Genomic DNA, 13121 nt, shown 5'->3' on the forward strand with positions numbered 1-13121 from the left:
TCTTTATTTTTTCAAGGTGATATTTTAAAAAAATTAAATGTACAAGCATTGGTTTATAAAAGTATCAAATGGTACAGCAATAAAATCACAGTTGCATGCTCAGATGAGGCACGACATGATAAAGATAAACTAAGTTTTGCTGGCTGATTTCTTGCATGAAAAGAATCTTCTGTCAGCTATAGTTCCTGTTGGTCCCATAACCCTTAAACTAAAATTGAAATAAATAGAGCATTTTTGCATTTACTAACAACAGATATCGTTCGTTTAAATTTTCCACATGGGAATGGTGTGGCTGGGAGGGACCCCTTGAGCCGAGCCACACGCCGCACCACTGTTAGGGCCGGCCGCGGAGGGAGCCCCCCTGACCCACCCCAAGCAGGCCGAGGCCGTGCCGCGCCTGCTCCCTGTCGATGGGGTGCGGGCTGGCGTGGCCTGCGTGGCCGAGGCCGTGGATGGGCAGGGACGTGCCGTGCGCGTGGTGGTGGCCGTCCAGGCCGAGGCCGCCCAGGCCGCCGAGCCCCGCCAGGCGGTGCGCGCGGCCCCGGTCGCGGCGCTCGGCCACGAGGCGGTAGGCGCGGCGCACCAGGTAGCGCGGGATGCGGTGCTCGCGGGGGTCGTTGGGCCGGATGAAGATGGCGCAGGACCTCGGCGAGGACAGCAGCAGCGCCGACCGGTGGCACACGGCCAGCAGCTTGGCGGGCAGCCACCGCAGCAGCCGCGAGAACAGCATGCTCTCCAGGTGCGCCACCAGCTCGGCCTGCCGGACCAGGCGGTCCAGGCCTGTCAACACGTTGTCAACACATCGATCCACTGGAATAATCCAAGCCCCTCCGTCGGACTCAGGGTTATATTTAGCGCGTGTCTCCGCACTGGAAGCGGCGAAGCGGCCGCGGCAGTCCGCCTGGCGGGTAGGCAGCGAGACGCAGCACGACGCGCCTGTCGGCCGCGCTGCCTACCCGCCAGTCGTCAGGCGCTCCCCATTACCAGCCCGGAGAGCCGGAGCCGGGGCCGAGTGAGGCCCATGCCGATACTCACCGGCGGACTTCTGCAGCCCCTGGATGTCGCTGACGGCCAGCCCGACCAGCAGGTTGGTGAGGATGACCGTGACGAGGACGACGAACATGAGGAAGAGGAAGTGCGCCGTGTAGGGAAACTGGATCTCCTCGCCGGGCTGGCCGTTGTAGAACATGTCCTCGAACTCGAGCTCGCCCGACATCATTACGACCGTCTTAAGCAGCGACAGCGGCACGTTGGCGAAGGGCGGGTAGTTGGCGAACAGCACGGCGAAGCTGAGGCCGAACGCGAACAGCAGGCAGCAGTAGGCGAGCAGGAACTTGGAGAAGTTGACGGCCACCGTGGTGAACATCTGCACGTACAGGCCGAACGTGGGGAAGCGGCCCACGATCATCATGAGCTCCAGCCACGTGAGGAAGATGCCCAGCGCCGCCATGTGGTGCTGCCACGAGGACACCTGCAGGGCCCGCAGGGAACGGGGTTTGCGAATGAATGCATGCCAACTGAATGAGCGGGTAGGCGAATGGAGACTCACCCGGCCGGAAGGAATGTCGCAGAGGAACACGGACACCACGATGAGGAGCTGCAGCCAGTTCTCCCAGTGGCGGACGTAGGCGCGGAAGCCGTGCGCCAGCTGGAAGGCCTCCTTGGTGACGAGCAGCCCGTTCATGGCCAGCAGCACGTAGCCGGACACGGTGGTGGCCATGGGGATCTGGCACATGTACCGCGGCAGCTGCTCGCCGTCGCAGTTGCGCGGGTACACGCCGATGACGTACACGGAGTAGAGCACGACGAAGGCGGCGTGGAAGAGCAGCGACAGCAGGAAGAACTTGCGGATGCGGCGCCACTTGAGGAAGAGGAACGTCTCGCAGAGCGGGTGCTGCAGGATGCTGCGCTGGCCCACGTCGATCAGGTCCAGGAACAGCACGCTCTCGCCGCGGTCCGCGTTCGGCACCAGGATGCGGAAGTCCATCTGCCAATCAGCACGCACCAAACTACCATGCAGATTTTTTTGCGCTCAAGCTTTGCACAAAGTTGAGCGTGCGTCTTAAAATACCAGAGTACCAGAGATAAAATCAACAAAGGAAAATTACAGCGAAAGCGGGCATCCCGGCGAACCGGCCCTCTTCCCTGCGGGAGTGGTGTGGATCGAACCCGCACGCACCTTGAGCTCGCAGTCCACGTCGCCGATCTCGTGGTCGTGCAGGCGCACGGCCTGGTCCAGCCTCTGCACGAACTTGGGCAGCACGTCGGGCGTGCGGCGCACGATGAACGAGAGCACGGACACGTTGCCCTTGGTGCGCGCCGTGACGTCGCCGCCGTGCGCCAGCAGCAGCAGGACGTAGTTGGAGAACTCGTTGAGGGCGGCCATGTGCAGTGGCGTGTAGCCGAAGCTGTCGGCCTGGTTCACCGCGGCGCCGGCCTGCAGCAAAGAGCACCGCGTCGTCGTTGTCCTTCCTGTGCCGCCGAGCGGCCGATCGAACTCCCCTCGAGCAGCGTGACTTGAAACCCGCGTGACTGGAAACCCACCAAACCTCCCACGACTCGCAAGCATGGAAACCAAGGCCGAAAGCCGGTCCACGGCCACCATTAACACTTCTCGGAACGAATGGAAGCCGCCCTTGACAACTTAAATTGCCAATATACCGCCTTTGATTCCCGGGCCCTTTGAAGCCTATGCCCCACGAGGCGAAGGCCATGCGGGGCCATGCGGGGCCATGCGGGGCCATGCGGGGCCGTGCAACCCTGCGACACCTGGCCCCGGCTAGCCACGGCGCCGCGACCGCAGGCTCCTCCCTCCGCAGTGGTCCGAACTCGCAGTCGCAGCGTCGCAGCCAGCACAGTAATGAGACGGGCCGGAACGGTGGCCTGGGCCTTCCAGACGCGTCCGCAAAAGGTATTAGTACCAGAAGGAGCAATCGGCTTTGGCCTCGGGCCTGGAGGCCGATATCGAGGCACGAGGGGCCGGGCTGAGGCCGGGGACCGCCGGGGCCGGGGACCGCCGGGGCCGGGGACCGCCGGGGCCGGGGACCGCCGGGGCCGGGGACCAGGCGAAGCCCCAGCCACGTTGTACAGACCGTGTCCCTCCACCGTGTCATCGCCCCAAGCTCAGGGAAACGAAAATCCGATACGACGCGCCGCGGCGTCAACTCGTGGTCCTTGGACTGTTTGCTCCGGCAGTCTGACTCCGATCCGAATACATATTTCGTCGCCCCGCCCCTCGCGCGCACTTCGAGAACGTTCGGCGCGACGGTGCGAGAGGGACAGAGTCTCGGAAAAGAGGGCGAGGACTGGAGTGAGGGGCTCTCTCCCTCAATTTCCTCCTCCCCCCCCCCCCCTCAATCCGCGCCTGCTCTGCCTGCTCTGCCTGCTGTGCCTGGCTCTGCCCTCACAGGCTCGCTCACAGGGCGGGGTTGGGTTAATTTGGTTAATTGTGCGCGTATACAAAGGGCCGCTCCGCGGTGGTTCGGATTTTCCTCAATTTCGCTATTAGTTTGAGCCTGGTTAATTTGCTCGGCCATCGCTTCATGTGCTCGTTTTCGCCCGCCAATAACAAATGGCGCGGCGGGCGGACGTGTGCCACGCGCGATGCACGCGGCGCAAGTGAAGGCAGTGATGGAAGTGACGCAAATGGAGCAAGTGACGAAAGTGACGCAAATAACGCAGTGATCAAAGCGGCGAACATGACGCAAGTGATGAGAGTGATGCAACGCGTCTGGCCGCGCTCATGCACGCCGATCTAATTGGTGGTTACGTCAGGCAGCGCGCGAGCAGCGAGGTTTTGTGTGCGAGTGGGGAGGGGGTTGGGGGAGCGAGAGAGAGAGAGAGAGAGAGAGAGAGAGAGAGAGAGAGAGAGAGAGAGAGAGAGAGAGAGAGAGAGAGGGGGGGGGGGGGGCGCAATGGGAAGCCGCGGATTGCGCATTGGATTGGCTGACAATTCAAGCGTGACACATGGCAATTCGCGAGTCGGTCAGGTCCGATGGCTCACACCAGCTCACACACGCTGACACACTGACACTGACGCGCTGACACGCCGACGCGGCGTGACGCGCGCGGCGCACCTGGGCCAAGGCCAGCCTCGCCGGCCTCGTCGGCCTTCAGCACGTGTGCGCCACGTGTGCGCCTCGTGGCAGGACTGCATGTTCCAGGCCGTGTTCCAGGAAGCCAGCCAAACACCGTCTCGCCCCAGCCCGAGCTCCGCCCTGCGGGGACGACTCCACAAATAGAAATGTGTACGTAGTATAAGTACACGCATACGGAATTAACAACGCGGTTTCTCGTTGCTCGGCGACGACAGTCCACCATTTCGATTGCAAAACTGTTCTCGGCTACCTTATGTACGTGCTTAACGTTCTCTGCCTTTTGCCCTCACCAGTTGGATTTGATTTACCGTTCCATACGTCGAGATAAATGCATCCGCACTGTCGCTCGAAAGGCTTTGGTGATTGCGAACGTGCTTGTGCCGTTGGCAGCGCTTCGCCCGACTTTCTGCTTTTTTGAAGAGCCTGCGCGATTGCAGTGCGCGTGGTGCGCATTAGACAGCATGCGACTGGGCCGCTGGGCCCCGCTGGACCGCTGGGCCCCGCTGGACCGCTGGGCCCCGCTGGGCCGCTGCACCGCTGGGCGCAGAAAAAAAGGACCGCCGAACTCTGCCATTCAGTTTTACCGACTGGAGATAAAACTCATCTGCGCCGAGAAAAAAGACGGAAATGGAAAAACCGTGTGCGCCTGCTGCACTTTGGACGAGCGGGAGGCGCTGCAGAGTGGCCTCGAATAATTTTTTTTTCGTCGCCCGTTCTCTCTCGCTCTTATGAGGCGGCCCGTAGGAGTGCGAGAGAAACAGGGGTCGGCCTGTGCACAGGCGCTGGAAACAAGTTTAATCGTGCGCCCGGCCTGCATTGCAGGGGATAATGCACCCCGCCCTGCCCCGTCCCGCCCCGCCCCGCGTCGAGCGGCACTCGGATGAACAGCGCATTGCCGCCTTTTTCTACATCCACTTCCTGCAGCTTTGCGCCGCGCTGCTTCTCGCTGCTTCGCGCCGTGGACGTGGCGCGCATAACGCGAGCCCCCGTGCGGCCCGACGGGCCCGACCGACGCCCGCAGTGGCGCATTCAAATGAACACGCCCTCGGGATGGTGCAGCAGAGGCGCAGGCTGTAGCTGACGCCGGGCCGGGCGGCCGGGCTGGGCGGCCGTGCCTTCGGGACGTGATCGCGGCCACCCGGCCCCCATCGCGTTGGGTGCGAGAGAGACAGAGCGACGATGCACCGTCCGGAGCGCCCACCTGCAGCAGCAGCCGCACGCAGTCGCAGGAGCGGGACAGCTTGACGATGGCGCAGTGCAGCGGGGTGCGGCCGTCGTCGTCCTGGCTGTTGGGGTCGGCGCGGCGCGCTAGCAGCAGCTGGATGGTGGCGGCGGACTGCGCGTGGGCGGCCAGGTGCAGCGGCGTCTGCCGCCGCCAGTTGATGGCCGTGGTGTCCGCCCCCGCCTCCAGCAGCAGCCGCGCGCACTCCGCGTTGCCGTCCTCGGCGGCCAGGTGCAGTGCCGTGGCGCGCATGGCGCCGAACTGCACGCGGACGTCGGCGCCGTGCTCCAGCAGCAGGCCGACGCACGACGCCGACCCCAGGGCGGCGGCCACGTGCAGCGGCGTCTCGGTGAACACCTGCGGCAAGAGGTTACAGTGGGCGACAGGCCAGGCGCTCGCGGCATGCCGGTCCGTCGTGCTCGTACTTGAGGCGTGTTGGGGATGGCGCCGGCCTGCAGCAGCAGCTGGGCGCAGTCGGTGGCGTCGCTCTGGACGGCGTAGTGCAGGGGCGCCCTGGTGCACGCCGCGCCGCCCGACAGCCCGGCGTTCACGTCCACCTGCACAGCAGAGCGGCGAAGCGGAAGAACCGCTTCATCAAAACTCCCTTCTCGCGGCTGGGTTGGCTCTCCGCGTGCCCATGGCGTGCCCGCCAAAACTTGCAGCAACCCGGCAGTTTCGCCCATAAAGTTTATGCCGGGTCGGACGGTAAAATTTCCGTAAATGAGACATACACTTGTGAAGCTAATTATGAAATCTACCACAACCTCTGGCCCGGTTATTCTGACCAAACACTCATAGTTCAGAAATTTTCATCAACTTTTGGCTGCTTTCTCGCGGGCACGCTTCGTGCTGCGCGTTGCGTCCAGAGTGTACAGACGTACAGACCTTGGCGGCGAGCAGGGCCCGGATGCAGTCTGCAGAGCCCGCCGAGGCGGCGCAGTGCAGTGGCGTGGCGCGGCGCAGCGCGTCCCAGGGCTGCGGCGACGCCCCGGAGGCCAGCAGCGCGGTGGCCGCCGACGCGCAGCCCACGCAGCAGGCCAAGTGGAGCGCCGTCCTGCGACAACGAGCTCCATTCACAACAGCGCAACAACTTTCCCCGAGGAGACCTCATGCCGCGGTGGGCGAGTCAAGACTGCCGCTCTAAAGTCTTTCCTTCCCTGTTCTCCAAACAGAGAGCCTCTGTTGGACATTTCAAGTGAAAGCCGTCACTTCGCGTACCGTCAGTGCAACTAAGCTTTAGTCTTTGTAAGTCCCTCTCTCAGTCACGACCTATAGAATGCGCGGTCTGCTTACATTACCAGTGTGGGCAAATATTGAAGATTGTTTTCCCTCGTTCGCGTCCTTAGGTGTCCTTGCATGAAAGTGTTCGTGCGAGGGAGAACGGAGACAACGGGGCCTCTTTCTTTGCCTTCCTGTGTTGGCTACAGCAAAGCAAATAAAGCACTCCGAAATAGCTTCCTGAGCAGAACGGCCTGGATGCGTTTCCCGCCAGGCGGCCGCCCCGCCGCCCCGCCGCCCCGCCGCCCCCATGCGGCCGGCTCGCTTCGTTTGTAAACACGCGGTCTATGCCATGCTGGCGGCAAAGTGCCCCCTCCCCCTAAATTTGCCTTTTTGTCTTCCATGAACACACTAGCGCTGATTTGGCGAAACAAAGGCATGACAACTATGTCCTAGTAAATGGACGTCACTTGGAATGTGACTTCTCGGTGAATTTTATTCATGCCCTTCCATCGGCATTACGCTCTTGAGGGGCGTGGAAGACTGTGGTGCTGAAGGGCGTCGTTTTCATGTGGGACTTGCCTGCCCTGGCGGTCCCTGGCGTTGGGGTCCGCCCCGCGGCGCAGCAGCTCCAGCAGCGCGTCGGGCTGGCCGAGGAACGCCGCCACCAGCAGCCCGGTCGTGGCGTCGCGGTCGCGGGGGAGCTCCGCGCCGTCTGCAAGTCGGAGGAGTTGGAGGCGGGGTGAGCTTCCGACAACCACACTTTCTTACTACGGATGACTTAAAGGTGGGCTGGAAATAGTATTGCCGATGTACTTCGACGGCATCGTCGGACGTACTGGATCAGCACACATTCTGTGCGCTGCCCGACCCCATTTTTCATCAGGTGTCTCCCCGTGCTTTCCAGGCAATGCCAAAATTTATATTATCTAACACACAGATTACCCGTTATAAAACAAGACAAAGGTTTCACTCTGATGCGGGGGAGGGGGTCTCTCTCCTCCCCCGAGCGCAGAGCCATCCTGGAGAGGCTTATGCAAATCCTACGTTATGGAGGTCCAGTTGACCCTTGACGTGAGAGTGGCGGCGAGAGATTTCGAGATTTGCCGCCAGAATGTGAAAGGAACCAACCTGTGGCGCCGAGCCAGTCGTCCGCGTCCGGCAGCGCCCTGAGCCCGTCCAGCAGGTCGTCGCGCGTCCACACGGGCTGAGCCTGCGCCGTCCGCACCGTGGGCTCGTCCACGCCCGAGTTGCCGCCCTCCTCCTCGCTGGAGATGCTGCCCTCCTGGGCGGCGTCGGCCAGAGCAGAGGGCAGAGCGTAGAGTGGACCCGCAATGCCGGTGGCATCTAGAGGCGTACGCAAGGGGTCCCCAACCGGCGAAAATCGGTGTACACGGGTGAAAAAGTCATTAAAAAAGTCACTAAAAGTCAAAAAAGTCAAAAAGTCACAAAAGTGAAAAAGTAACAGAAAAACCACTATAAAGTATCCAAAAAGTCACGAAACAGCCTTTAAAAATACCAAATTTCAATGAACGCTGGTGGAAAAGTAACTTTTTAAGTCAAAAAAGTCATTTAAAGGTCAAAAAGTCATTTAAAAGTCAAAAAGTCATTAAAACGTGTGAAAGTGAAAATAGTTCCAAGGCAAAACAGTCGCAAAAAGTCAGAAAAGATGCTCAAAAAAGTCACAAAAAAGTCAAAAACCAATCAAAAAGTCACAAAAAAGTCAAAAAAGTCAGTTTTGACTTTAAGTCAGTGTACGCTCGCCGGCTCGGTTGGGGACCCCTTGGGCGTACGAGCTCGCGTACGAGCGCCACCGGCACCCACTTACCTCGACGTCCGTGCCCGCCCCCGAGGCGCCGCGCTCAGCCGGCCTCAGCGCCGCCCCGGCGTGGTCCCCCGGGGGGGCGCGCCAGGGCATGTCGCTCTGGAACACAAAGGGAGGTCCTTGTCGGCGCGGCCACACGTGATTACGTGGGGGCGCACGTGGCGCCAGTGCGTCACACAGACACTGTTTCCGAGGGCCGTTTCCGTTGCTCCGTCTCTCTCGCCTGCACGGAACGGGCCATGAGTGCGACAGCGGCGAAAACGACGGTAGGAATGTGTCTGTCTGCCGCCACGCCGGCGCAGCGCAGCGTCACACTCATGTAAATCTTAACGTCAGAAACCTGTCTGAAAAAAACTGATCAAAATTCGCCTCTGAAAGCTGAAAACACCTCCTACATTCCGGCGAAGAACTCAAACCATCAATATCAGAGTAATTTTTCAGAATTTCAGCTTTTAGAGGCGTGTGAATTTTGATCAGGACTTCAGACATGTTTCTGACGTTCTGACAAAATTTACACGAGTGCACAGCGCAGGCCAGGAACAGTATCCACGAGAGTCCACCCTGCGGCCTGCCCAGCACCATGCCCCGCCCCATGCCCAGCACCATGCCCCGCACCATGCCCAGCACCATGCCCCGCACCATGCCCAGCACACTCCACTCAAATGGAGCTCGCAAACACAAAGCATCCCGGAGGGCGAGTCTTCGCAGTTGATCAAAGAGTCGCAGTGGGGGCCGAACTTCAGCAGGCAGCCGAGCGATAGCCGATTCGCAGCGTCTGTCTCGCGTCCCCGACGGGGCCTCGGACGGGGCGCCCCGCGAGTGCGACAGAGACAGAACGACGGTGACTCTCCAGAGAAAGTCCTCTCTACCTCGAGAGGACACGCTGAGCCTCAATCACGGTAGCGGGCGGAGGGAGGATCCGAGGAATCGAGGAACCGAAAAACCAGTGCTGCGGGTTGAAAGGCTTCCTTTTGCGAGGATAAAACGGACGGGATGCATCTCCGTTGCGACATGGTTGCGACGAGTGCAGTGTGGCCGAGCGTGGCCGAGCGTGGCCGAGAGTGGCCGAGGCTCCCGGACCGTCGGGTAAGCCTCGGGTCGGCACAAAGGAGCACTCTCATCCCAGAAACGTGACATTACGTTGAAACGAACGAGACAAAATGTCACGCTCGTACACAGAGATGCATACTACACACCGTATGTGCGTATCTGTGCACGCTATGCATTGAAACAAGCATTAAAAAGTCCACAAGAGTGTGCATCGGTTGACGCTGCGGCGCCGCGGTCATCGTGAACGGCTGCTGAGACCGCCGCCGCCTCGCTGTCCTTGGGGTGTGGGGGCGCATTGCCTCGCGTAGCGGCGTAGCCTCGTTTTGGGCAGTATGTGGAGGGAAGTGCCGGGCCCCGCTTGGGGCCTGCCCAGCCTGCCACCCACAAGCCTTGCCCCCCTCGAGAGGCGTCCAGGGCCCCAGACGTCAACAGGCTCTATTCCGGCCGCAGCCGGAACTGGGGTAAAACTGGGGATCCGAAACTCTCGCTGAAACTTCTCCTGGGCTGCAGACAGTGTATACGAAGCGTCGTTTTTCGTCGGCCTGCCTCTGTCGCACTCATGGGTCGTTCCACAGAGGTGCGAGAGGAGCCGAGCGACGGAACGAACCTTCGGAGCCACTCGGCAGGAGCTGCGACTGACAGTGCTGGAGTGTTCCTTCGCATGCCCACTGCCGTGCTGCTGCATCCTCGGCAAGCAAGCTGCAAGGCGGACTCGGCCCTCGGGGGGCGTGGCGCGAGGCGTGGCGCGAGGCGTGGCGCGAGGCGTGGCACGAGGCGTGGCGCGAGGCGTGGCGCGAGGCGTGGCGCGAGGCGTGGCGCGAGGCGTGGCGCGAGGCGTGGCGCGAGGCGTGGCACGAGGCGTGGCGCGAGGCGTGGCGCGAGGCGTGGCGCGAGGCGTGGCGCGAGGCGTGGCGCGAGGCGTGGCACGAGGCGTGGCACGAGGCGTGGCACGAGGCGTGGCGCGAGGCGTGGCGCGAGGCGTGGCGCGAGGCGTGGCGCGAGGCGTGGCACGAGGCGTGGCGCGAGGCGTGGCACGAGGCGTGGCACGAGGCGTGGCGCGAGGCGTGGCGCGAGGCGTGGCGCGAGGCGTGGCGCGAGGCGTCGCGAGGCGTGGCACGAGGCGTGGCGCGAGGCGTGGCACGAGGCGTGGCGCGAGGCGTGGCGCGAGGCGTGGCGCGAGGCGTGGCGCGAGGCGTGGCACGAGGCGTGGCGCGAGGCGTGGCGCGAGGCGTGGCGCGAGGCGTGGCACGAGGCGTGGCGCGAGGCGTGGCACGAGGCGTGGCGCGAGGCGTGGCGCGAGGCGTGGCGCGAGGCGTGGCGCGAGGCGTGGCGCGAGGCGTGGCGCGAGGCGTGGCGCGAGGCGTGGCGCGAGGCGTGGCGCGAGGCGTGGCGCGAGGCGTGGCGCGAGGCGTGGCGCGAGGCGTGGCGCGAGGCGTGGCACGAGGCGTGGCGCGAGGCGTGGCGCGAGGCGTGGCACGAGGCGTGGCGCGAGGCGTGGCGCAAGGCGTGGCGCGAGGCGTGGCGCGAGGCGTGGCACGAGGCGTGGCACGAGGCATGGCACGAGGCGTGGCGCGAGGCGTGGCGCGAGGCGTGGCACGAGGCGTTGGCGCGTCGCCAGCCCGCGCCGGGTGGCCAGGGCACTGGGCAAGGCACTGGGCCCCGCGACGCGCGCCGAAAGCATGCCGAAAGGCGGCGGAGCGCTAAGTTTGCCTCGGTTTCCCATAATTTAAGCAACGGGGTGGAAGCGGGGCGAGGAGGGGAGGGGGGAGGGCCGCGCGGCGAGAGGCGTTGCGCGCCTTGCAAAAAGTTTTTCGCTCAAGCGCGTCGCGTGGCGGCCGTGGCTGCGTTGGCTGCGTGTGGCGGAGGGGAGGCGCGGCGACGGAGGCGCGCGGGGCGGGGCCCGGGGCTCGACCGCGGCACTGGGTCAAGAGCAGAGCATCACGCTGCACGCTGCGGTCAGCGGGGCGGGGCGAGACGACGCCACGACACGGACTTCCCTCCCGAGGGACGCGCGTGGTGTCACGGCGTGGTTTCTATCACGGCGTGGTGTCACGGCGTGGAGTCACGGCGTGGTGTCACGGCGTGGTGTCACGGCGTGGTGTCACGGCGTGGTGTCACGGCGTGGAGTCACGGCGTGGTGTCACGGCGTGGTGTCACGGCGTGGTGTCACGACGTGGTGTCACGGCGTGGTGTCACGGCGTGGTGTCACGGCGTGGTGTCACGGCGTGGTGTCACGGCGTGGTGTCACGGCGTGGTGTCACGGCGTGGTGTCACGGCGTGGTGTTACGGCGTGGTGTCACGGCGTGGTGTCACGACGTGGTGTCACGACGTGGTGTCACGGCGTGGTGTCACGGCGTGGTGTCACGGCGTGGTGTCACGGCGTGGTGTCACGGCGTGGTGTCACGGCATGGAGTCACGGCGTGGTGGCCGCACCGCCCGCCAGGCTCTGTCTCTCTTGTACTCGTGCGAGGGGGAGGGTCAGAGACACCATGGACGGAGCGAAGAAACCCGAAGGAACCACCGTTCGGAAGTTGGGGATCAGCCTGACCAGAAATGAGGGCTCGAGTCTCTGCCCGCCCCGGGGCCGAGAGTGCACAGACTGGCACAGGCGCCGCTACGGCAAAGCCAACTCCGGACGTGGGGCGCCGGTATCGGCCGGATGCCCTCTCTCTCTCTCTCTCTCTCTCTCTCTCTCTCTCTCTCTCTCTCTCTCTCTCTCTCTCTCTCTCTCTCTCTCTCTCTCTCTCTCTCTCTCTCTCTCTGAGTGCCCAGACGGAGGCACGAAGAGCGAGAGAGACGCGAGTCGTTTCGCCGCCACCGATAATACCGAAAGATTGGTTCGGGCCGGTCTGGCCAGGTGGCCGAGCGCCCCTGGGAGTGCCTCCTGCCCTTCGATTGGGTCGGGAACGCTGTCGCGCTCTGGCGGCGGACGCGGCGGACGCGGCGGACGCGGCGGACGGAGGGAGCACGACGATGGCAAAGAAAATAGTCGACGTCCGCCGCCAAAATACGCGAGGACGTGGAGGCAGTCTGTCTGCGGGCGGCAAGGCCGGCAAGACTGCGCGGAATGTGTCGCGCGGTGTGGCCACACTGCAAGGGGGAGTGAGTGACGTGGTTTGGGGGGGGGGGGGGGGGCGGGACAGTTTAGCACCACCACTGCGAATCCGGCCGCGCGGCCGCGCAATGCTTGCAGGTGTAGGCCGTGGGCGGGGCGGGGGCGGAAGCGGAGGCGGAGAATCCGTCGGGGCACGGCACACTGTGCTAGCGCGGCGAGCCGCGAGCCGGGTCTTCCCTTCCCCTCCCCTCCAGCCCTTTCTTCCCGCCGCCACTTTTCCGGTTTCGGCTTCCGGCGAGGCGGACGAGGAAGAAACTAACGCCGTCAGCCGAGCGATTCGGAGGGTTCGTTTCGTCGCTCTGTCTCTGTCGCACTCATGGGGCCTCCATAAGGGTGCGAGAGAGACAGAGCGACGAAATGGCTCCTCCGAATCCGCTCGGCAGCTCACCTGGACGCCCCGCTGAGACCTGAGACTGCCCGAGACCCGAGATCAAAGGAGCCGGTATCGCACTTTTCCGCTCCCGGTGAAATCCTCGCTCGACGCGCGCGGCTCGGGCCGGCACGGGACACGCACGGGGCACGCACGGGACACGCACACGCACGCACGCTGCGCCCCGACTGGGCTGCAGCCTGGCGCCAAGTGGCCCAGCGCAT

The 13121-nt window shown here is 63.5% G+C and overlaps 1 protein-coding gene across 1 annotated transcript; it reads right to left on the reverse strand.

Moving 5' to 3' along the window:
- Positions 1 to 129: 129 nt before the first annotated feature.
- On the reverse strand, positions 130 to 6177 carry LOC117650807 (transient receptor potential channel pyrexia). Its single transcript, XM_034394410.1, has 7 exons — positions 5745 to 6177; positions 5299 to 5676; positions 2180 to 2437; positions 1550 to 1987; positions 1036 to 1471; positions 541 to 780; positions 130 to 185 (listed from the first exon to the last, which is right to left on the reverse strand). Exons 1-7 carry the CDS (start codon positions 6000 to 6002, stop codon positions 130 to 132), a joined length of 2064 nt encoding a protein of 687 aa, XP_034250301.1. The 5' UTR covers positions 6003 to 6177.
- Positions 6178 to 13121: the final 6944 nt, after the last annotated feature.

The sequence above is a fragment of the Thrips palmi genome, unplaced genomic scaffold (assembly GCF_012932325.1).
Source record: "Thrips palmi isolate BJ-2018 unplaced genomic scaffold, TpBJ-2018v1 HiC_scaffold_5, whole genome shotgun sequence".
NCBI lineage: Eukaryota > Metazoa > Arthropoda > Insecta > Thysanoptera > Thripidae > Thrips > Thrips palmi.